General features: G+C 45.3%; 2 protein-coding genes across 16 annotated transcripts in view; both read left to right on the top strand.

The window, feature by feature from the left end:
- Positions 1–20,358, top strand: part of LOC126051932 (zinc finger CCCH domain-containing protein 11A-like) — a 31,765-nt gene that overhangs the window by 289 nt on the left and 11,118 nt on the right. Inside the window, exons 2-19 of one of the 15 annotated variants that reach the window (XM_049831853.1) lie at positions 5,216–5,271; positions 6,659–6,711; positions 7,114–7,317; positions 7,516–7,635; positions 8,414–8,537; positions 8,987–9,190; positions 9,517–9,633; positions 10,176–10,256; positions 10,760–10,870; positions 11,626–11,688; positions 11,953–12,048; positions 12,268–12,333; positions 12,905–13,405; positions 14,061–14,134; positions 14,836–15,160; positions 15,471–15,640; positions 16,041–16,108; positions 16,665–16,979. In XM_049831853.1, the coding sequence (XP_049687810.1) occupies positions 7,264–7,317; positions 7,516–7,635; positions 8,414–8,537; positions 8,987–9,190; positions 9,517–9,633; positions 10,176–10,256; positions 10,760–10,870; positions 11,626–11,688; positions 11,953–12,048; positions 12,268–12,333; positions 12,905–13,405; positions 14,061–14,134; positions 14,836–15,160; positions 15,471–15,640; positions 16,041–16,108; positions 16,665–16,929 (2,439 nt within the window). In that variant the 5' untranslated portion in view covers positions 5,216–5,271; positions 6,659–6,711; positions 7,114–7,263 and the 3' untranslated portion in view covers positions 16,930–16,979. Of the gene's footprint in view, positions 1–7; positions 6,712–7,113; positions 7,318–7,515; positions 7,636–8,413; positions 8,538–8,986; positions 9,191–9,516; positions 9,634–10,175; positions 10,257–10,759; positions 10,871–11,625; positions 11,689–11,952; positions 12,049–12,267; positions 12,334–12,904; positions 13,406–14,060; positions 14,135–14,835; positions 15,161–15,470; positions 15,641–16,040; positions 16,113–16,664; positions 16,980–20,358 lie in introns of those variants that run through there. The other 14 variants (XM_049831852.1, XM_049831858.1, XM_049831847.1 and 11 more) reach the window with 14 other exon arrangements.
- LOC126052340 (zinc finger CCCH domain-containing protein 11A-like) overlaps positions 19,030–20,358 on the top strand; it is a 95,777-nt gene continuing 94,448 nt past the window's right edge. The window contains exons 1-3 of the mRNA XM_049832889.1: positions 19,030–19,101; positions 19,262–19,720; positions 19,817–19,879. The gene's annotated coding sequence lies outside the window, so the exon portion shown is untranslated. The remainder of the gene's footprint in view (positions 19,102–19,261; positions 19,721–19,816; positions 19,880–20,358) is intronic.

The following is a 20,358-nucleotide window of genomic DNA, read 5'->3' as shown; positions in this document are numbered from 1 at the left end:
CCGTAGCCACTGGAGCGGGAGGGGAGAGGCGGCGGGGGCAGCGCGGGTTCTCCGGGGACGGTGGTGGGGGTGAGGTGTTGTCCCCGGCCTCGGCGCCCCAGGAATTTAGAGAGGGGGGAGCTGCTTCCTCGCTGCCCGAGGTAGGCCCAAGGTCCGCTCTGCCCGCGGTTACAGGACCGCAGCCCAGGGCGCAGCTCTCCCGTTCCCCACCCCTGCCCTTCTCTCGGCCCTTAGCCCTTCTGTAGGGCTCGGCTGCCGGCTCCGCTCCCCCCTGCCCCCGGTGGTCTCCCGGGGCAATGGAGTCCTTGGGCAGGCTCTGGAGAGGTTCAGCTGGGCAAATTGAAGATCACAGTGTAGGTGTCTTATGAGTATATGTTTTCAGTTAAAGCCTTGTGCCTTCCTTTTGTGGCAGTGCATATAAGGGGCGTGCTGTAGTGTAGTCATCTGGCAGATTGCTCCTCCGTTCCCCAGAGGAACTGCCTTCAGGAACTGACTAACTCTGGATGCACCCGGTTGTCATCTTAATTTCTCCTTCAGGTTGTTTAAAACAACCCAATTGGGTGACGTTTGGTTTTGTTTCTTGAGAATTGGACCTAAGAGGTTTCTGTTTTCTTACATTGATGTTTATAATGAAAATGCAAAAGTGATTTTTTTACTGTTGCAGGGATCAGTATGTGGAGCCTACAGATTGTTCCCAGAACTGGTGCTTTGGGGTGCGTGCTGCCCTCAGAGATTGAGCTCTGGACCATACATTAAAAATAAAACTGTGTTATTTGATTGTAAAAAAGGAGATCTCCTGGGGATAGGGGATTCTGAAATGATATCAGAACCACCACTGGGGCACGTGGTTGAATTGGACTTGCATTAAACTGACCAGGCTGAGCAGATAGGCTGAATTTATTGCTGGGTGGTCGGGTGTTTCAAAGGGAAAGCTAGTCTAGAGAAAACTTCCTCTTGCTGTCACTTCTCATCTAAAATGGCACCCTTCCAAATGGCTGCAAATTGACTCTTTTTGAGATTTACTAAAACGCTTCAGTGAGGAAGCTGAATCGTTGTATTAAATTGCTGCCAGGCCCCAGCATTGACTTCAGAAATGGAAAAAGAATGAGCGTGTCTTATTTAAGTATGCCTGTGTCGCCCAAGAGTAGATGAAGCAGCTCTAGCAGTCCCCTTAGTTTAGAATTGATTCCCGATGCCCATTTGGACACGGAGGAGGAAAAGCTGGTGGACAGAGTGAGCAATAGAGGAGAGCTGCCTGCTAAAAATACGAGAAAGAAGGGGTTATGCATTAAGGGAAAGCCACTACATTAAAAATTGGTGCTGTCTAAAAATTTGTTGAGGATTTGGGACGTGCAGGTACCGCTACAGCTGCGTGTGCTGCAGTCATGCCTGTTGGCACTGAGCAAGATGGAGAGAGCTTCGTTACTGAATGCAGTATGTTGAAGCACTCTCTGTTGCCTGGAAGAAGAGCAAAGACTTGCATTGTGTGGAACTTTGGATCTGTGGTTCACCTGGTGTGCCATATCTAGAACAAACAAACAAAAAATGAGCCGTGGCAAGCCAGGTACTCATCTGGGGACAGTGAGTCTTTGGTGACATCTGCAATCAGAGCGTTGTGTGTGATGGGCCATGGCTGACAGGCAGGGGTCATAGCTGGAAGTGCTGTAGGGGAGGGTGACTGTGCCTGTAACGTGTCTGTGTCAGCCGTCTCCCTGGACAGGGGGTTTAACAGTGGTAGTTGGATGTATGTTCCCAGCTCTCACGTTGGCAGTGACGGTGTGGCCGAGCCAGCGGGCTGTTTTTTCAGCTGGAAGAAGAGGAGGGATGGACTGCAACTGTGCCTGGGTAAACAAGAGCTGTCAGAGATTTGCCATAGACGTGGGTTGTTGCAGCTGCAGCAGTAGTGGATTCTGGAGCATCTGGAGAAGGTAGAGGGAGTTTTCTTTGTGCAAGTGATACCGTCCAAAGCCTTTTGATGCCAGAAATCAGTAGAAACACATCTGTTGTCTGGAACTTCTCAGTTGACCCTCAGTATACCTGGCAGGCTCCTTGCAATGTTTAAAAAGCTTGTTGGGCAGGGCAGAGCAGGGACTCGCTTTGGCACTTCCATGTTGCAGCAATGCTTGCAGACCATGCACCCTGCACGCTGGGCCAGGGCCTAAATGTGATGGTGCTGTTGGTAACCTGGAGCTGAGGAAGCACTTCTAGATTTTTCTACGGTTCCATGTGAATTTTTGCCTCGTCAAGGTGACGTACGTATTGAGCTATTTCTTTTCAATGGATAGGCTTAGAGCCAGTTGTGGTTGAACATCTCCAGGACATGAATCTTAACCATGGGACTCAGACTGACAACTACATACCGCTGTGAAGGAACTCGGATAGGAGAATGCACTTAAATAACAGATCAACAGAGCTACTATAAAATTGATTACTGAAGACACTTTTTTTCAATGCCAACATATTAGAAGCTCTTACGGGTTGTGGCACTAAGAGTCAGTTCCCGTCTATAACATGACTGTACAACAGTGTAAGAGAAAAATTTGTCATGGCTTTGGAGAAAGCCCAACATGGAAGTATGCACTGAACTTTTGATACCTGGACCCTGAACCACCCACGGACTACTTGACAGTGCTGGCCCAAGGATATCTTTTGATACACGGACTGCACCGGCAGAAGTCCCCCTGTAGAAAACAGGCAGCTCCCTCCCACTGGCTGTGCTAAAACTTCTGCAGTAGGAAGTGTCCTACAGAACCAAGTTACCAAACTGATGTGTGGCTTTCCCTTAATCCCCTCCCCCCGGCTTTCCAGCTTCCAACAGCACTGCCGGCATTGTGTGCAGTGCTAGGTGCCAGCTGCCGTGTTTGGCGTATATTTTGAAATTAATGATTCTGGACTTTGAGCACAGGGGCACTGAGAGCAGGTCAGCAGGTCACTTAAGCGATTTTCTTGCTCGTTCTGCTAGTTCTTCAGGGACTCCAGCATCCAAACGATCTTGCACGGGATCACTTGAAGCAGGAAGCGGCTGCTCAGCGAACCTCTCTCTACCTTTTAGGTTAAAGTGACTTTAAACCAGCTGAAGGTGGAGCAGCATCCCCCAGGGAGGGAGAGTGGGTCTCTTCTCAGCTCATTCCAGTGGTCCCAGATGTCTGATGGGTGCAAGATTGTTGACCTGCAGGTGGAGGCCAGTGGGGAGATGCAGTTCTTAGTCAAGCGCTGCCAGTGGTCACGTCCATCTGGCTTTGCAGAACGTGTGGAAAGACTTTCAGATGAAAGGCATTGCTGTGGCTTTTGGACTGCGAGATGGGTGAAATATCTTAGGCTTGAAACTGATTTCCTCCGGAGTGGTGCGCTCGGGTCTGAACACTTTGTCTTGGCCACTTCACTAGATCCCTGCTGTAAAGGTTGCTTTGAAGAATTCCTTCTCTTGCAGAGACATCTTGATGTGTCAAGCTAAAAAGAGATCTGTATTGAAGCAGTGTGTGACCTGATGAGTGCTTCAGTTGAGGGTTATTCTTTGACAGTTAGAGAAACACTGGGCCAATCAGCCCTTTCAGGAACAGACTGATTTGCCTCTCATTTTAAGGAAGGATGTCCTAATTCAGGTTATAATGCAGCATTCTCTATGTAACTTGTGACACCTAGTGCACTTTCAGCCTGTGGAGTGCTGTAAAAAGCAGGTAAAACATCAGCAGCTGTTTGCGTCTGGGGTAAGGCTGACGGATTGACAAGGGGGATGAGAACACGTAGTTCCTGGTGCTCTGCCTTCCTTGTGATCTGACTGTCCTAATCAACAGGGGGGGGCATTAAGCATCTTTAATATTTTTGTAAGCGATTAAAGGCACAAAGCAGAGCAGCAAGAGAGACTGCCCAAGTGAAATACTTTGTGCTTTATAACCCGCAAGTACCCACAGGTAGGTGCAATAATATTCCTCTCATGCGTTTGTTGGGGTGCAACAAAAAGTTTTGTTGCCTTCTTGGTCTTTGGTACAGGACAAAGGCAGGTCAGCAAGCTGGAAGGTTAGATCAGGGAGTGGGACTGTTTATTCAGTACCGAGAAAGACAAGCTTGTAAAACAGACTAGACAGACTTGCGTTGTACTATTTATCTTCCCTTAGCAAAGGTGGAGTTTATGATACTTGTTGGCATGTTTTTCCTGACCCCTAGCTACTGCATCTGTAATTATTTTATTTTATTTTATTATTATTTTTTTTCCAAAATAAATTCAAAATCTCTTAATACAAAAACTTTACTGGAGTTCTGGAGAAAAAACAAGTGTTTAAGATTCTCCTCAACTTTCATGAGAGACCTGCTGAGTGCACCAGAGTTACTCATTCGTATTCAGACTTTCAGGGGTTAGTTCAGTTGATTTCTCTTCAGCAGTCAGATTTGCCATGTTAACTGATACCAGTTAAAAAAAAAATAATCTTTTTGAGTTAACCTTTTTTAAAATGGAAGGACTTTTGTGGAATTCAGAACTTAGAGGTTTTTGGAAGGGGTGTTTCTCCTTCTGAGTGTGTGTGTGGGGGAGTTGTAAAGGTTATTTTTGTTCATTGGGGTTTTTTTTGTGTTTTTTTTCTGTTGTTGTTTTAAAGTTTTGCTTTTTTCCCATTCGTTAAACAAGATCCATTCAAATTCTGAAGAGGTCTTGAAGTCTGCTCAGGAGTATGGAAGGCAACAAGTAAAATGCTGAGCTGCTTGGACATTCAAAAGAGCTAGATCTGAGGGGATTTCTCTTGTTCCCCCCATGGTGGTGGATATAGTAAAGTTGCACTATACAGGTGTGTCTCACTTCCTAGGGAAAAGAAATGGCACCTTCTAGACCGTGAATTCCTCCTGATTTGTGTTGGAATGCCTCTGCTGGGCAAAGCAGTGGTCCTTACTTGCCTTTCATTTAAGTGTTGGCTTGTGCAAACTGCAGAAATCATGCTTGTAATTTCATTTAATTATCAATGGCATCAGTAACGCATTTGGAAAAATGTTTCTTGTCAAACTTCTACCTGAAGGAGTGCCAGTAATTTCTAGGAGGAGATGCGTAGGAATCTGTATGACACAACAGTCTGTTTTCGAAGGTGCTAAGGGTGAAAAGTGAATAGTCCCATCAATACTGAAGAAGGGAAGGAACCCTTGCACTTAACAACTGTTTTTCTTCCCTTTGACAAGCAGTCAAAACCCAATAACTAACATGAGAACCCAACTTTTCCTCTCTTTATTTTAGATTTGGGAAAATTCCCTGCCAAAAATAAAAATCCTGGAAAATTCACTAGTGTTTGTGTGAGTAGAAGGTTCCAACCTTTTTTATTAATTTGTAAGAACTATTTCATTCAGTTTTGTCCAGGAGAGTCAGAAATACTTGCACAGAAATGCGCAGCATCTGAATGACAGGGGTCAGAATCACTTGAATTTGAGCTTTATCTGGTCTGGTTGCAGGTTTATGGCATTTAGTATCTTTAAAAGAATAAGAATCAAAGTATCTGACTTCACATCAAAAAAACCTGCTTGTGGCTAAGGAAGATCAGTTTCAGCTCTGGAGGCACCAAAAAATCATCAGCTGTCGAATTGGACCTAAGCCATCTTTTCAAACGTTCCGTGATCTTGCTGCAATGCATGATGATGGATATATGGATTAGAGAACAGAGTGTGATGGCAAACTTGTAGCATTGGCTCTGATGTAAAAAGAGAACAAATTCTTTCCTAAAAATCAAAGTCATCCCAAATTCTTGGTATCATGCAGCCATGCCACTTGCAAAGGAAGCATTTCCCTGCCTCTCAAAGCTTGCTGTATCCTCGATCTGCTGTCTCCCTGCTGTTAATTGATTGCAACTCCACGTGTCCGATTAGGGCTGAGAGTTGCTCTCGCTACGGATATCATACAACATATACTGTGCACGCTTGTGTGTATAGATATGTTTATACTGTATGCATGTACGTATGTATGCCTATTTGTGTGCTGGCCCCAAAATCACTTGTGTTATAAAGCATCAGCCTTGAAGGCATATTCATCAAACTATTATGTAGATCTTTTGGGTTTGCCGGTTCCCTCAAAATGAGATATTTTTTTTATGCAGTCTGCTGTGGCAAATAGCCCCACATTCTAATTTTTACTCTCACTCTTGCTGACTTTATGATCACTCACTCTTGGTGTGTGTATAAACACATCTGTGTATGTATATACATATTTGTGTATTTATACGCACAAGTATGTTTTTGCTGTACAGGTAATAAAGATGGGGGAAGGTTTTTGTGTTTTCTTAATAGGTGAAGAAATCTTGAAGACCAGAAATTGCAACTCACTGAATTTTAAATTAAAAAAAAAAATAGAAAAATTTAAAATTGTTCGGCTGTGGAAGATGGATCCTCATTTTTGCAGCCACTTTGAATCACAAGTTCATCTTTAAATGCACTGGGTTTTTTTTGTTGGCCTTTTTTTGGTTTTTCCTTTTTTTTTTTTTCCTTTTTTTTTGGAAGAGCTAACTAACCCTGGCTGTCTCCAGTCTGACAGTTTTCAAATGGACTTGCTTCCTCCATTAGTTGTAAGATGTTTTAAAGCACATCCTATGTTTGAATTGTGGATGAGAGGTTCCCTTGGCAATGTGAGGAGGAAAATTCTTTCTACCCCTTTATTATTAATTCACGGATTCAGTATTGGTTCGGCCTACAGGAGAAGTTAACTGGAAGTCTTTGAAGATCAATATCTTTGCTGAAGTTGTCCAGGTATGTGAATGTGAAGATCTACGGTCATTGAAAAATAATGTTTAATATGTCAGTTGTATTTTATGGAAATTGTTAGTACCCACAGTTAATTATTGACTGATAACTCAAATGTATGACCAGTTTTTTAAGAAGCGGCTCTCTTGTTGGGCTTACAGCCACAAGCAGTAGTTTTTTCTGTGCTCTGAGGCATATAACTATTACGGAGGACACAGAAGAGAACACTTGCTGGCAAAACCCATGCAGTTTTACAGACGTTTGGCTGTAAAAAAAACCTGGGATACTTTTTGTGACCAGCTGAATTCAAGACATTCCCCCCCTTAAGAGGCTAATTTGATTAACAGAAAGCAGCTGTAAAAATGCTTATTATTTAATTATTTTTCACTTACTGATTCCTTTCTTTAGGGTTACTTTTAAAAAGAAGATTTGACTGATCACGCCATTAGGAGACTTAAAGTCCAAGAAAGAGTGAAGCAAGCTCTTGCCAGGACTGGAGGAAGTCCCTGTTGAGAGCGAACCCTTCGAATCTGAGCTCGTTCTCAGACTTTGTTGATTATGTCTAATCAAGGAGACGACTGCTACTTCTATTTCTATTCCACCTGTAACAAGGTATGTTTGGGCTTCTTTTGCTTTGGGGTATCTTTTTTTCTGTTGAGTTTTTGAGAGGAGGAGGGAGAGGGGGCGGAGACATCCAGATTTCTGTTAACTTAAGAAGCAGTTAGATTCTGCTACCAGTTCTATTAGCATGGACTTTTTTTAGGTTGTACTGTTCTAATTTCCTTTTTGTTGATTTCTTTTTGGTTACAGGGAGACAGCTGTTCCTTCCGCCACTGTGAAGCTGCTCTGGGAAATGAGACAGTCTGCACGCTCTGGCAGGAGGGTCGCTGTTTCAGGAATATCTGCAGATTCAGACACATGGAAATTGATGTGAGTGTTTGCCTAAAGATGTATTCTCCAACTAAATCCCTGAAAGAATTTTTCCTTGCTGTTGGCAGACTGAATGTGTTTGTACGTGATAGACTTACTTGCTTTCAAATGATACTGGTTTCTGTTACTTGGAGGGGGGTGGGAGGAAGTTGGGGGAAGAAAAATCAATTTCTGAGGTATACCTCAGCAAGACATTTTTGTATTAGATGCTGACGTTATTTTCTTAACAGAGGCCAAAGCAACTGCATTAATCAGACTGCTTAAATGTGCTGGAGCAGGGTAGTAATAAACAGCCTGCAATAGCCTCGCGAGGGCTGGGACTGATAACGTCCTATTGGGTCTCTTCTCTCCTGGATTTCTTCCGATAATGTTCTGAGCTCTTGGGGTAGTATAGGGTGGGGAGAGAAAAGATGGGAAGGAAATAAGGCTCTGAAACAGAACTTGAGATAGATTCAAGCTAGGCAATTTAAGGCATTTTTTCCCTCTGAATAATCCCAGTATTTTGCACATTGTCTTAGTTTAACCCACCCTGAACTGATGTGTGCGAGCCCCCGACTTCTCCAATGGACCGACAGGAAAGCTAGATAATGTGTAGTTGTTAAAGCTTATGCAAGCTTTGTCGATCTGCCCTGAAATGCTTTCAGTGATAGACTGCCCTTTGGAATGATGTTTCCACACTGCACTGCGATAGCCCTGTCTCTGGCATGACGTGTAACTATGTCTCTTAGCAAGCCTAAGGCGAGTGTTACCACGAGCTTTTCTTTCTTTCTGTCTTCAGAAAAAACGCAGTGAGATTCCTTGCTACTGGGAGAATCAACCAGTTGGCTGTCAAAAATCCAACTGTGCTTTCCATCACACGAAAGGACGCTATGTTGATGGACTCTTCTTACCGCCAAGCAAAAGTGAGTTTCTTGGGTCCTGTTCCTTTAAGCATGAAAGAATTAATTCTGAATATTACTTCGGAGTGGGTACAGTGCCGTAGAAGGCATCAAGTAACTGCTCACTGATGAGTGTAGGGAGAAGTGTTGCAGTCACAGGCTCTCAGCTAAACGGACTGTAATTCTGGTGTTTAATTTTTTCTTTCATGCTCAGCTTCTCTGTGCTTTGTGTGATCTTTGCACTTCAGGTGGCTTTCCCTTCATTTCATCCTTTCTGGAGGGTAGGGTGGTGAGATGAGTGTGTGAAGGGAAGCCGTTGTTCCTAGTGTGTTCATAGGGGTGGGGAACAGGAAACTCTGAATTCTGCAGCCAGGTGGGTTGTCTACCTTATCTACCGTATCTAGACAGTGAGTGCAAGGTTGGGGTGAACGTTTTACATGGCCAAATGAGAGATGGTCCTCATCTTCCTCTAGCTACGCTTCCAAGTCCACCTGAGTCTGCAGAAGATGATGTGAAAATGGCTCAGGCGTCACTGCAGCAAAACAAACTTTCTGTCCAGTCAAATCCCTCTCCGCAGCTGAGGGGGGTGATGAAAGTGGAAAGCTCTGAAAACGTCCCAAGTCCTACACATCCTCCAGTTGTAATCAATGCTGCAGATGATGATGAAGATGATGATGGTGAGTGGTTTTTACTTACTGAAGGCATTTCTACTGGAGGTGAATGTATAAATGACAGAGTGCCTGAACTGTGTCGTGTTTAAAGCTACGGACGAGAGTCTGGAGTCTTAAATACTTTTTCACTGGTATAGCTCTTACGTATATGATCTTATGAAGTCAATACAGCTGTTTAAAAAAACAACCAACCACAAACAGTTGCTTGTAGTTAAGAATACGAACAGAATATGAACCGTGGACTGAAACATCATTGTACGAGCTATATGAGCATGAAACGCCTTGTATAATCCCTGCTCCATAACTGAATAGGTTTTATTTTGGACTTTCAGACCAGCTTTCTGAAGAAGGAGATGAAACTAAAACACCTGTCCAGCAACCAGCAACAGAAGGCAATAATGGATTGCGGATAATTTCCACTAGGAAATGCAGTGCTAATACAAAGCAAGGTATTCTAGCAGCTGTAGTAGGATGGCTTGGAAGGAGAACTTGACGATTATCTCCAAAGTGATATGTTCTAAAACTATGCTAGAATATCGGGTAGCTGGATGGAGTCAGTTATTTCCACGAGCTCATTCCTGTCCAATACTGTCGTGTGTCCCTTGGGTCAGACAGGTCAACTCCTCCTTGTAGACTTTTGTAAAACAAAATAGAGCCACAGCATGGAGTTGAAATGCCATCAAATGTGTCCTTTCTAACACTGTGAGAAGAAGCCATGTCTAATGACAGAGGAATCTAATATCGTGTAGATGGATTAACATGCTGAAAACTGCCAGATTTTACTCTGTAGGATGGGAGGAGGGGTGAAGAAGGGTGCCAATTGCTTACCAAAATACCCATCCGTTCTATGGCTTTTAGTACTGGTGAGGAGTGTTGAGAGGGTTTATTTGGAAGACTTTGGAAGGGTTCTGAGCTGTCAGAAGCTTGAGGATGTGTGCTCTTCAACATGTGCCTTTAGGCCTCAGCTTCATTAATGATTTTCTGTTTCCAGAGGACAATTTAAATTTTGGAATAAAAACACTTGAAGAAATCAAATTGAAGAAACTAAAGGAAAAAACAAAAAAACAAGGTGGTGAGTTAATATCCTTTCCTTTCTTACCTTTCTGCCTTCTGTTCACCTTCATCTCCTTTTTTTGTTTGTTTTTTTGTTTTCTTTTTTTGTTTTAACCTTCTGATACAACCTGTATAGCTGGCTATGCACTGGCGAATACAATTCTTGGCGCGAGAAAGGAAATTTTTGGGTGCTGTTGCGTGCATGCGGAGAGGTGATTGTAGCCGAGAGTTGCTTGAGGGACAGACTTCCATGCTCAGTTGTAGGCCTTTAGCTACTTTGGCGTGCAATCTCTTTTCTTAAACTCCAACAGCTGATATTCTAGATCGGAATTCCAAGCGCAAATCAGAGGGAAATTGCTCATTTCTCTTATTTACATGCAGTGGTCATTGTATGTTTGACAGCAATATATAACTAATGTCTTTGGTCTTTGTGGTAGTTCTTCTATTTTGGTTGTTTGTTTGTTTTTTTGTTGTTTTTGTTTTTTTCCCTAAACATCCTTATGTTTTACTTGCTATGATCAGAAGGTCCTTCAGGAGTTTCTGTTCCTCCGCTCCAATCTCGGGCTATTCCTGTGCCAGAAAAGGAAAATGTACGGACGGTAGTGAGAACTGTGACTCTGTCTACAAAGCAAGGTAACAGCGAATACTATTGTTTCCATTTCATGGCTCCTCAACCAAAAGGTTAAGTAATAATTAGGATAATTCAGACACGTCTGCCTGCTGGTGCTGCCTTTTCTAATTAAAACCATGCTTTTAGGCTTCCAGGCCCTGGTTTGATTGCAAATATTTGGCATTTGTAGGTGCTCAGTTTGTTGTGTTGCAGTAAAAGATCCAGAAGGGGTTTTTATCAGCCTGACATTAAGCCGTAGCTCATCATGTATTACACCACCTTACAGACCCTCCAATGTGCTTAATTGGACTCTCATGTTCCTGAAGTTGAGTGAGATTTGTGAATGAGCTAATGTGTCGACAGGACGTGGCAGAAGTAGCGGTTGGGTGAAGTGCAGTAGCAGCAGAGAGAGAGGCTAATGTCAATACGAGTGTCAGTATGCAAATAAGGGGATAACTGGGAAAACCAGGCAGTAATGCAAGGGCAGACCTATAGAAGATGGTGTTATACAAGTAGCCGATTTTTGAAGCGTTGACGAGGCTGACGGTGCCTCTTGGGGACAGTAGCGTGATACGAGTCTGTGTATAAGTGGTGGTGTTCAGATCTGCACAAATTCCTTTGAAAGGCAAAAACCGTGTGGCACTACTACTACGCGTAGTCACTCGTTTCTGTGGTTTGGCTACCAGAAGAGTGCCTTTTGCTGGGATGTGGGCTAGAAGGACAATGCTCTTGGTGGCTACTGGTTTCTGTACAGTGAAGAGATTATTCTTTGTCTTAGGGGAGGAGCCTGTGATTCAACTGAATCTTAGCGAGAGGATGGGAAAACGGAAAGCCTCCATAGGTAAGAGCTTTCTGTGAGGCGTTGTTCAGGTGCCCTCATCTAAACGTGACTATGTTGAAGGGTATTTTTGCTGCGTGCCGGAGGAAAATACATTTTGGCAGAGATGTGTATTGACGGCAGGCAGAAGTGGCAAATTTGGTTATCAGCTGAAAGGCAAATCTAAGAAAAGATCCCCAGAAGCATGGAAGTTTGTGGCTGACTGTTCTAAAACCCTCCTGCAGAGAAACGTTCTTAAAGTATTGCTTGTTTTCTCTCTTTCTGAAGCTGGTAAAAGTGTCCTTCCGTTAAAACGCAACCTTGCTGACAGGCTGGGGAAGAAGATAGAGGTTCTGGAGAATGCTGACAAAGCACCAAAGAGAGGTATGGCTACTAAGCAGACATCTGGATTTGATGCACAGGTTTTCTGTTTAGGTTTGCTGTTTGTCCTTTCTTCTAGTGGTTCTTTGTGCGTGTTGGTTGAGGGCTCAAGGTAGCTCTGAATCCCAGTGAAGTGATGGCTCTCATTGCAAAATGAGATTTATGTGAACACCAAATGGAGATTTATGCAGCCTGCCGAACTTTTTCTGTTCTCTCTTGTAGTTCAAGTCCCCAGGTCTCTGAAGGAGAGGCTAGGACTGCCCTCTGAACAGACCAGTACAGAGACAGGTACGAACTGGGTATTAAGTATGCTTTCCCCTTTTGTCTTTCCATGAGCTTCCATACAGCCCTAAAAGTGAATTTAAAAAACCCTGCCTGATTCCTCTTGCTTGAGTGCTGAAGCTGTCCTGTTTAGCCACTGTCAGAGATCTGCCTCGGGGGCGGGGGGGGGGGCGTTGTCCACTCGTGCCTCATCAAAGTTTCCGCTTGAAAACTGCTGTGAACCGTCAGAAGCTGCAGTATGCTTACGCACAAGTAGGACAGAAGCACTGCCAGGAGCAGGAGTTTGAGATGCGAACAGAGAGACAATGGTCTGAGAAAGTAACAAAATGAAATAGACTAATGCTTTTTGTGTTGCCACTCTCACCGGATAGCGCTAGTTTTCAAAATACAAGTGGCTTAAAGGAGGAGAATACCGTGCAGAATGGTGCTGTCCTAAGATGCCTTCTTGGGATCACGCAAACCTAGTTTTCCTTAGTACTGTGACAGATTTTGGAGACTTTAACTATTGCTTTTCTCTCCTTAAATGTTGGTGCTTCTCTTTTTTTCTTTTTCTTTTTTTTTTTGATGATGATGACAGAGAAGGCTGCTAAGCCGGCAGGAGAGATTCATGTGAAAACATTGGAGGAAATTCGACTTGAGAGAGCTCACCGGAGAAGAGGAGAACCTCAAGTGAAACCCCAGACTGAAGGACGTTGTAAAACAGAAGATCGCAGCTTGGGGGCAAGACCTTCCCCTGCAGTTCGTGTCAAAACTTTCTCAGGCTCCCTGGCTGAAAAAAAACACAAGCGATTGGAACGAGAGAAGCAAAAAACAGAAGAGTTTCCTACCGAGACAAAAGTTGAGAGCGAACCCAAGAAGCAGAGCATACTTGCTCCGTCTGTGCCCAGCCAAGTGCGCCCGGCAGAGCCTACAGGTAAAGCCAAGCCAGCAGGAGAAGTGCGTGTTAAAACCTTGGAAGAAATCAAGCGGGAGAAAGCTCTGCGGATGCAGCAGAGTGGAGGAAAAGTGCCAGCTCCACCGGCACAACCTGAACCTGCCCCAACAGGGAGGAGGTTGTTACGGATCACAAAGCTAATAGGTAATAAGGTGATTTGATACCTGCCCTGGTGAAGCGCTTCCCCTGTCAAGCAAATTCAGTTTGCTCAGGTTTTGCTTTGCTTTTTCCCTCTGCATATCGTAGAGGGTAGAAGAGTTTAAGGCTACAAAGTCAGAAGGCAAGGCAGTGCCAGAATATGCAACCATATTATTTTCCATGAATCACGTGATAGCTTTCTGTATTTCCCACTGGAAAATTCTTCCACTGAGGAGCTTTGTAGCCTAGTTTCTTGCTTCTGTTTCTTCTGCCATCCGCTTGTGGTATGGGATCTTCCCTGGGCTGAATCCAGGCTTACCTTCCTCTTTGGCATATGTGTTGTTTGATGCAGTTATTGATGTATCTATGTTTGCAAAGCATGTATCAACTTCTTAATGTGAGGGCCAGTTTTTGTCAAAATTGGCAGAGCACTAAAGCTATCGTTAAGATTATATAAGCTACCTAAAAAGAAAATAGTGCGATTGAGGGAAAGAGAACTCGAACGGTGCAGGGATTGCTTACTGTAGCCTTTCCCTCTGTCCCATTATTAGACGTGAGGAAATAAAACAAGGAAACAGAGGTAGCCAGGATTCTTTATTTCTGCTGTTGACAAAATGATGATTTTTTTGTTGTTGTTTTTTTTTTTTTGCTTGTTTTGAAGCACCTGGAAGAGAAGAAAAGAAGATAGTGGAATTGAGCAAGCCTTCTCCCAAAGCTGTCTCTGCACCTGCAGAGGTGAGTCCTTTGTGAAGACATACATCTATCTATTCATACAGTTTTGGATACATTTTGTTATGTTTTGTTTGTAACTGGCTGCATGCTCCCAGTTTGAGTGTGTTCCTACCTTTCTGCATTTGGTAAGCGCTGCAGTGCTGTCGCAAGTCCTGTCACTCCTTTGAATAGGATTTCCAGACAATGTGTTAAACCCCAAGCTTTGAATTAATCTTATTATACCTGACAGTGAATAAGAAACCCTATTAGCACCAGATAAAATCTGCAAGGTTAATGTTTTTCTTCTCCGTGACCTTATCTGTGAGACTGGAAGAAGGAGATCTTAAAATCCTGGGCTAAGAACTTTAATAGAAAAGGCTAGAGGTTTGTATTAGAGGAAATGAGTCTGTCAGGGAATGCTGTCTTGGGGGAGCTTGTATGGCTTCCTGTTGCTGAAAAAGAATGTAATAGATTACAGCTAGAGTCTTCTGCTCTATTGAAGAAGCTTGCTGTGTTGGGAAGTGTAGGCTTTTGAAACTATTTCCATAGCAAAGCATGGATCTTGTCACAGGGAACGTTTTATGGGGAAAAATGTCAGGTCTGAATGGTATTAACATGCTCTGTTCCACATGGAGCTATTTCAGAGGGATTGCTACTGATTTTTTTCTTAATGAAATCTCCGTAGATTTTTGTCCTCTTATTCCTCTTCTTTTGTTTCTCTCTAGCCCTCTGATCAGAGTGCAACTAATTCTAAAGTTCAAGTGAAGAGCCTTGAAGAGATAATGTGGGAGAAGCGGCAACTGAAGCAACGCCAAGAAGAGAAGCTTCAGAAGGAAGCAGCTGCTGTGCTGTCTCCTACTGAACAGGCAATCAAGGATAGAACTCCAGCATCAGGGAGTCCTGAATCCAGTGTGGTTTCAGGGTCAGCTTATCAGCTTCCAAAGAGGATATTGGTGAAATCTCCAGGAGATGGGGTTGAAAGCCCCGGAAAGGGTGCTGCCGTATCACCAGGGAAAGGGGCAGCCCAACTTCTGGAATGGAAAGCTGAAAGTAAGTGTTGACTGTATGTTAAAGAGTTACTTTAGGTCATGCTTTGAAAGAAAGGCAGAGGGTGACAATTTTCACGTTGTAACTCTGGCTCCTTTTTGTAATTTCTTTGCACCTTCTTATGGCTTGTTGGTAAACAGAGTTTACGGTGTGGAAAATACTGCTGAGAATCTGGGAAATGGCAGTGTACTTGTGCTGGCTAAATACAATTAACTAGAAGGGTTGTGGTGCTGTTAAGAGAACCTGTTTGTTGTTTTTTTTTTTTCCTGAGGCAGAGCAAGACTGTATCAGTTCTCTCTTCCTTTTACTCTAGCCAAACCGAAGGTGTGCCTGAAGCCTTTGGATGGGAAAGCCACCTCTCCCACAAAGCAGCCACTGAAACGTAAGGCAGCCGAGAGTCATCCGTCTGCCGTGGCGGCTGTGAAGCCACTGAGTGCCACTGGTGGCGATACAAAGGAGCCTTCAGCTAAAAAAGCAGCTGTGGTAAGGAGAGCGGCTGAGGCAGTAGTGGGTCCCTAGTAAAATTTATGCCCAAGTTGTAGCCTCCTCTTGGAGAAAAGATGGAAGACTGAAATGTTCTACGGGTCTCCGTTCCCTTTTAAATCCAAAAGTGGTCGACAGGACGCTCGTAGTACCTTTCTGCTCTTTACGAGGTGAATGGCAGTGTTTACATAATGCTCTGCTATGTCACTTAATTGCTGTGTTCTTTAAAAAGACCCAAGGTCGTTAGTAAACGTTAAGGGAATGCTAACTTTTCTTCAGGTGTGCCCTGGCTCTGTATTTTGGTTAAGGCTCAGCAGTGCCAGAGGAGAAGCAGCGGAAGAAGAATCTGCAAAGCAGTCTTTGACCTGTGTATCATAAAAACCATCTTGCTTCTTCCTAGGCCATTGTTCCGGCTTTGACGGAGGACAGCCTCCTCTCCATACGCGGGAGAGAAAAAACCCAAACCAGGTAACAACCACAACTTGTTTTATTGCTTGATCCGTGTGCCTTTCATGTGAAACTAAGGTTGGGTTTACTTCACACGTGGAAAAATGAGAGTTTTGAGATAATTCATGCCAAAATCCAGCAGAGGAAAAACTCGTCTGAAATAATAAGTTTCTAGGAGCTGGCTGGACTGCTTATCTAGATCCTTGTCTGAAAATGCTGCAAGTTGGTACAGCTTTTCAGCGGCTTCTTGGGTTTTCTGAATGCCTGCGGAGGTTGAATTGGTCACCCTTTTGCAGTCAAATTAGTAAAGGTGGCAAAGTGTCTCTGGCAACAAAAATGGAACCTTCTTTGCCAGACCCCAGATGCTGTGTCTTCGCGGATAAATCCCCAAACTGCAAAATGTACCTGCTGATACATTGGACTCCAGAAGCAGCCCCAGGTTAATCGAATAACAATCCCTGCGTAAGGCTGAGGGGTAGGAGGGATTAACTACCATTTTAAGAGCTGGTTTGCAGAAAACATCTCTCTGCTTAAGGAATGTCATACACTGATTTGCTCTCTTTCTTGTTCTTCCCAGTCCTGAACTGCATACTGGAAGCCTGGCAGACTCTGTGGCACCGTCAGAGGTCTCAAGCTCGACCTCAGCTTCTTCACAAGTAGCAGTAAAGACACGCCGGTTGAGCTCCACAGGAGCTGGGAAAGCCCCCTTCTCTGTAGAAGACGACTTTGAGAAGCTTATTTGGGAAATCTCAGGAGGCAAACTGGAAGCAGAAATTGACCTGGACCCAGGGAAGGATGAGGATGATCTCCTTATGGAACTTTCTGAAATGATTGACAGCTGAACTGCATAGTCTTAAGGTTTAAAAAAAAAAAAAAAAAAAAAAATTTAAAACTGATTATTTTGTTGGATACCCAGAGGTGAACCTTTTTCTAGCTGAGGCTTTGCAATGAGTCTTAAAGCACATTTGAACTGGTAGACATTGTCAGTATCTGCACTCGGTTGTCCTAAATTTCCCTGCTGGTCAGAGTCAAGGTCCTGTGCATCAATTCCGTGACCCTCCCTATCTTGCACATGAAGAGGACGAAGCGCTTGTTTATTTTGGAACAGAGACTTGCCCATCTGTGGTGTTTGTGAACTGATCTACTGATATAGTGATGCTCTGAAGGCTTAAACTTATAGCTTCTTCATTCCTCCCCCCTTGGCAAAACTTTGCATTCAGTGCGTTTCAAAGCTTTGGTATTCTGATTTCTTCGACATTTGATATCCCAAGTCTGGAGTTACTATGTTAACTCTTGAATTTTATTTATGTATGTTATCATGTTGACTTTGATCTTTTATGGTAATGTAATGAAAATGTCAGGGTGGGAGGGAGCAGAATAATTAGTCTTTTGGACCAAATGTGCTGCCGCCTTGGGTGGTGGTTGGGGTCAGTGCATCCAGCCTTACTTTGAATTATCAGGGATGTTGCAGTATCAGTTTGAAAACAACAGCTCTACAGTACAGCTAGAATACCCCCCTCCTGTTTTGTTGTACTGTTCCAAAGCTTTAGGGGGGTGTGGGGGGTGGGTTGGTGCTTTTTGTTGATGTGGGGTGGGTAGTCAGGATTCCTGTTGTAATCTGCAGTAAATTGGTAAACGAAGAATTGGTTGAAGTGCCTCCCAGTTCCATGAATCGCTCCCGCGAACTGCTGTCTCATCCTCTGCCCAGCAGCGGCGGCTGCTCAGACTCATGTTCAGACAGTCGGCTTTGTCTGACCTCCCGCCGGACACGCAGCACCGTCGTCGACTCCGACCTAAGGGGGGAGTGGGTACCCAGGCCAGCGATCTTCAAAGCTGGTCCTGCTGCTGGACCAACCATGCTCTCCTTTTTGGGCATGCCCTAGGGATCCTCCCTTTGGTTTCCACTGCCCCACTGCCGAGGCTTGAGCTCTGGTTAGAAGTCCATGCTGGAGGTGAGATTGGAGGTTACAGGTCTGCCTTGGGTCTCGATGTGTGGTCTGAATTTGTGACCCTGCAGAAGACAGCTGAGACTGGGGTCTATTGTGTACCCTGCCACCAGGGATCGTTTTCCCTAGCAGCTACCTTTTGAATCATTTTCTTAAAGTTTTGAAGAACTTGAGTCTCTTCCTACGAGGATTTGTGAAGGTGGGGCGGCCCTCAGGCATTTGCTGCTGGCAGAGGAAAAATCGGTTGTCGGAGTGGATTGTCAATACTTTCTCTTTGGAAGAAAACACTTGCGTGCTTTGATAGTCCACTGTGCTGTCTTTGTTCCTAGAGGAAAGGTCTGAAACCAAAACTGAGCAAACTGCTGTTCCGGCTCCAGAAGGGTCACCCAGCCCCAGGCTGCCGATGCTTTATCCTGCCAAAGGACTTTCTCCCGCTGGGAGCAAGCATGGAGTTTCTGCCAGCAGGGGTCGGTCGCTCGCTCGTGGACTTTGGGAGAGAGGAAGAGCGCGCGAGAGCCCGGCGAGGAAGGCTTTCCCCTCGCTGCTTCCCTCCTCCTGCTCTGTTGTCAGCCTTCACTGTCCCCGGCCTAGGCTCTGTCCGTGGAGACGAGGTTTGGTGTATGCCATGGTTTCTGTAAATATTTTATTTTTCCCTGTTATGCCTGTATTCTCCTGACGGTCCTGTATTAAACGTAGCCTGGTCTCCTCCGCCTTCACCGGTAGTTGAGCTGTTCCCCATGACAGCAGTTAACAGCGTTTTTACCAAACCCTGGCGCAGGAAAGGTGCAGGTGCGTGGTCTGTCTGTGGGGGGACGGTTGGGGGCGGGGGGGGGACGACGACAGAGGGTCCCGGGGGGGCTCCCCGCTGCTCGCCACACCGCCGCGGAGCAGTAGAGACGCGGGTCCTCCCAGCCGCCTCGAGCGGCCTGGTCCGCCAGCATCCCAGGGCTCCTTGCGCGCTCCCGCCCTGCTTCGTGGCTTCCGGTGGCGGCGGCGGCAGCAGCAGCCATAGCCATGGCGTACCGCGGGCAGGGCCAGAAGGTGCAGAAGGTGATGGTGCAGCCCATCGTATCCTTCCTGTGGCGGGGGGGGGGGGGCGGGCGGCGGGCTGACGGGGGCGGGGGCCTGGGCTAGGCGGGCAGGAGCTGCTGAGTGCGGCCGGGAGGCGCCGAAGGGCCGTGTTGCCGAGGACTCGTTGCCGTGCTGCGTCCTTAACGCTCCGCTCCAGAACCTCATCTTCCGCTACCTGCAGAACGTGAGTACCGCCGGGCTGCCGCGGCTTCGGCCCCGTGTGCGAGGAACGTCCCGGTGCTTCTTGCGCAGGGCCCTTCGAGCCGTGTGGGGAGCGGGGCGGCACGCCGGATGGGTCTTTCCGAATTCAGGATGGGGATTTTGGAGCCGGTCTCGCTTGAACTGAAGAACTTGCTGTCGTTGCGATCCGTGAGAAGAACAGCTAGTTCCGAGTTGGGCGTTTTCCCTTCTCACCTTAAGGAGTTACCTTTGTAAGAGGCCTTTGCTCTTGCAGTCAGGTGTGCAGGGATGTTTTCCGTGACAGTCTTAAAACCTGTGCTGTTGCGTGTTTGCCAGTGAAGGCAGAGAGGATTTCCAAAATAGTCTACCACCTTAAAAATTACTGAGGACATAACTGAAACCATGTGTAAGAGTTACTGCCTCGAGTGTTACAAAGGTATCGGCAGCAAGGAGTTCTTAATGCACAGGAGAGGACAAAATTGTGTGGAGTGTTTATGTTCCCATTTTGTTCTCCCCCTCCATTGTTTTGCAGAGGTCTAGGATCCAGGTGTGGCTTTATGAGCAAGTGAACATGCGGATAGAAGGCTGCATCATTGTGAGTATCAGGATCTCTTTGGATTGGGTGTTTTGTGGGTTGTTCTTCAAATTTATAAAACTGTTTCTTCCTGTCAGGAAAAACTAGGGTGGGGAGTGCCTCTCCAATTAATAGTCTTAATTGTCCAGCCCACGTCAGCACAGCTCACGATAGTTTGTGTCGTTGTTGCTGAAGTTTAGAGCAGGGCACGTAGCTCAGCGGCGGCTTTTGTTGCTGATTTTTGGGGCTTTGATGAATGTGTGAACTTGGTGCCGGACGATGCAGAGGAAATTCACTCTAAACCAAAATCAAGGAAACAGCTGGGTATGTCAGTATGTCTGTGTAAGCCGAGCGATGCCTGAAACCTGGCTGCGTGAGCCTTCCCCGTAGCAAGGCTTTAAAGCATGAAAGGTGTGAAGAGGGTTGAGTTTGGAGTACAGTGAGTGGATACGGGCTAGGTCTCGGTTCCTGCTGTTTCTTGAGCTGGTGGTTTTGTTGAA

Source organism: Accipiter gentilis, chromosome 29 (genome assembly GCF_929443795.1).
Source record: "Accipiter gentilis chromosome 29, bAccGen1.1, whole genome shotgun sequence".
Lineage (NCBI taxonomy): Eukaryota > Metazoa > Chordata > Aves > Accipitriformes > Accipitridae > Astur > Astur gentilis.
This window is presented reverse-complemented; position numbering and strand designations above follow the sequence as displayed.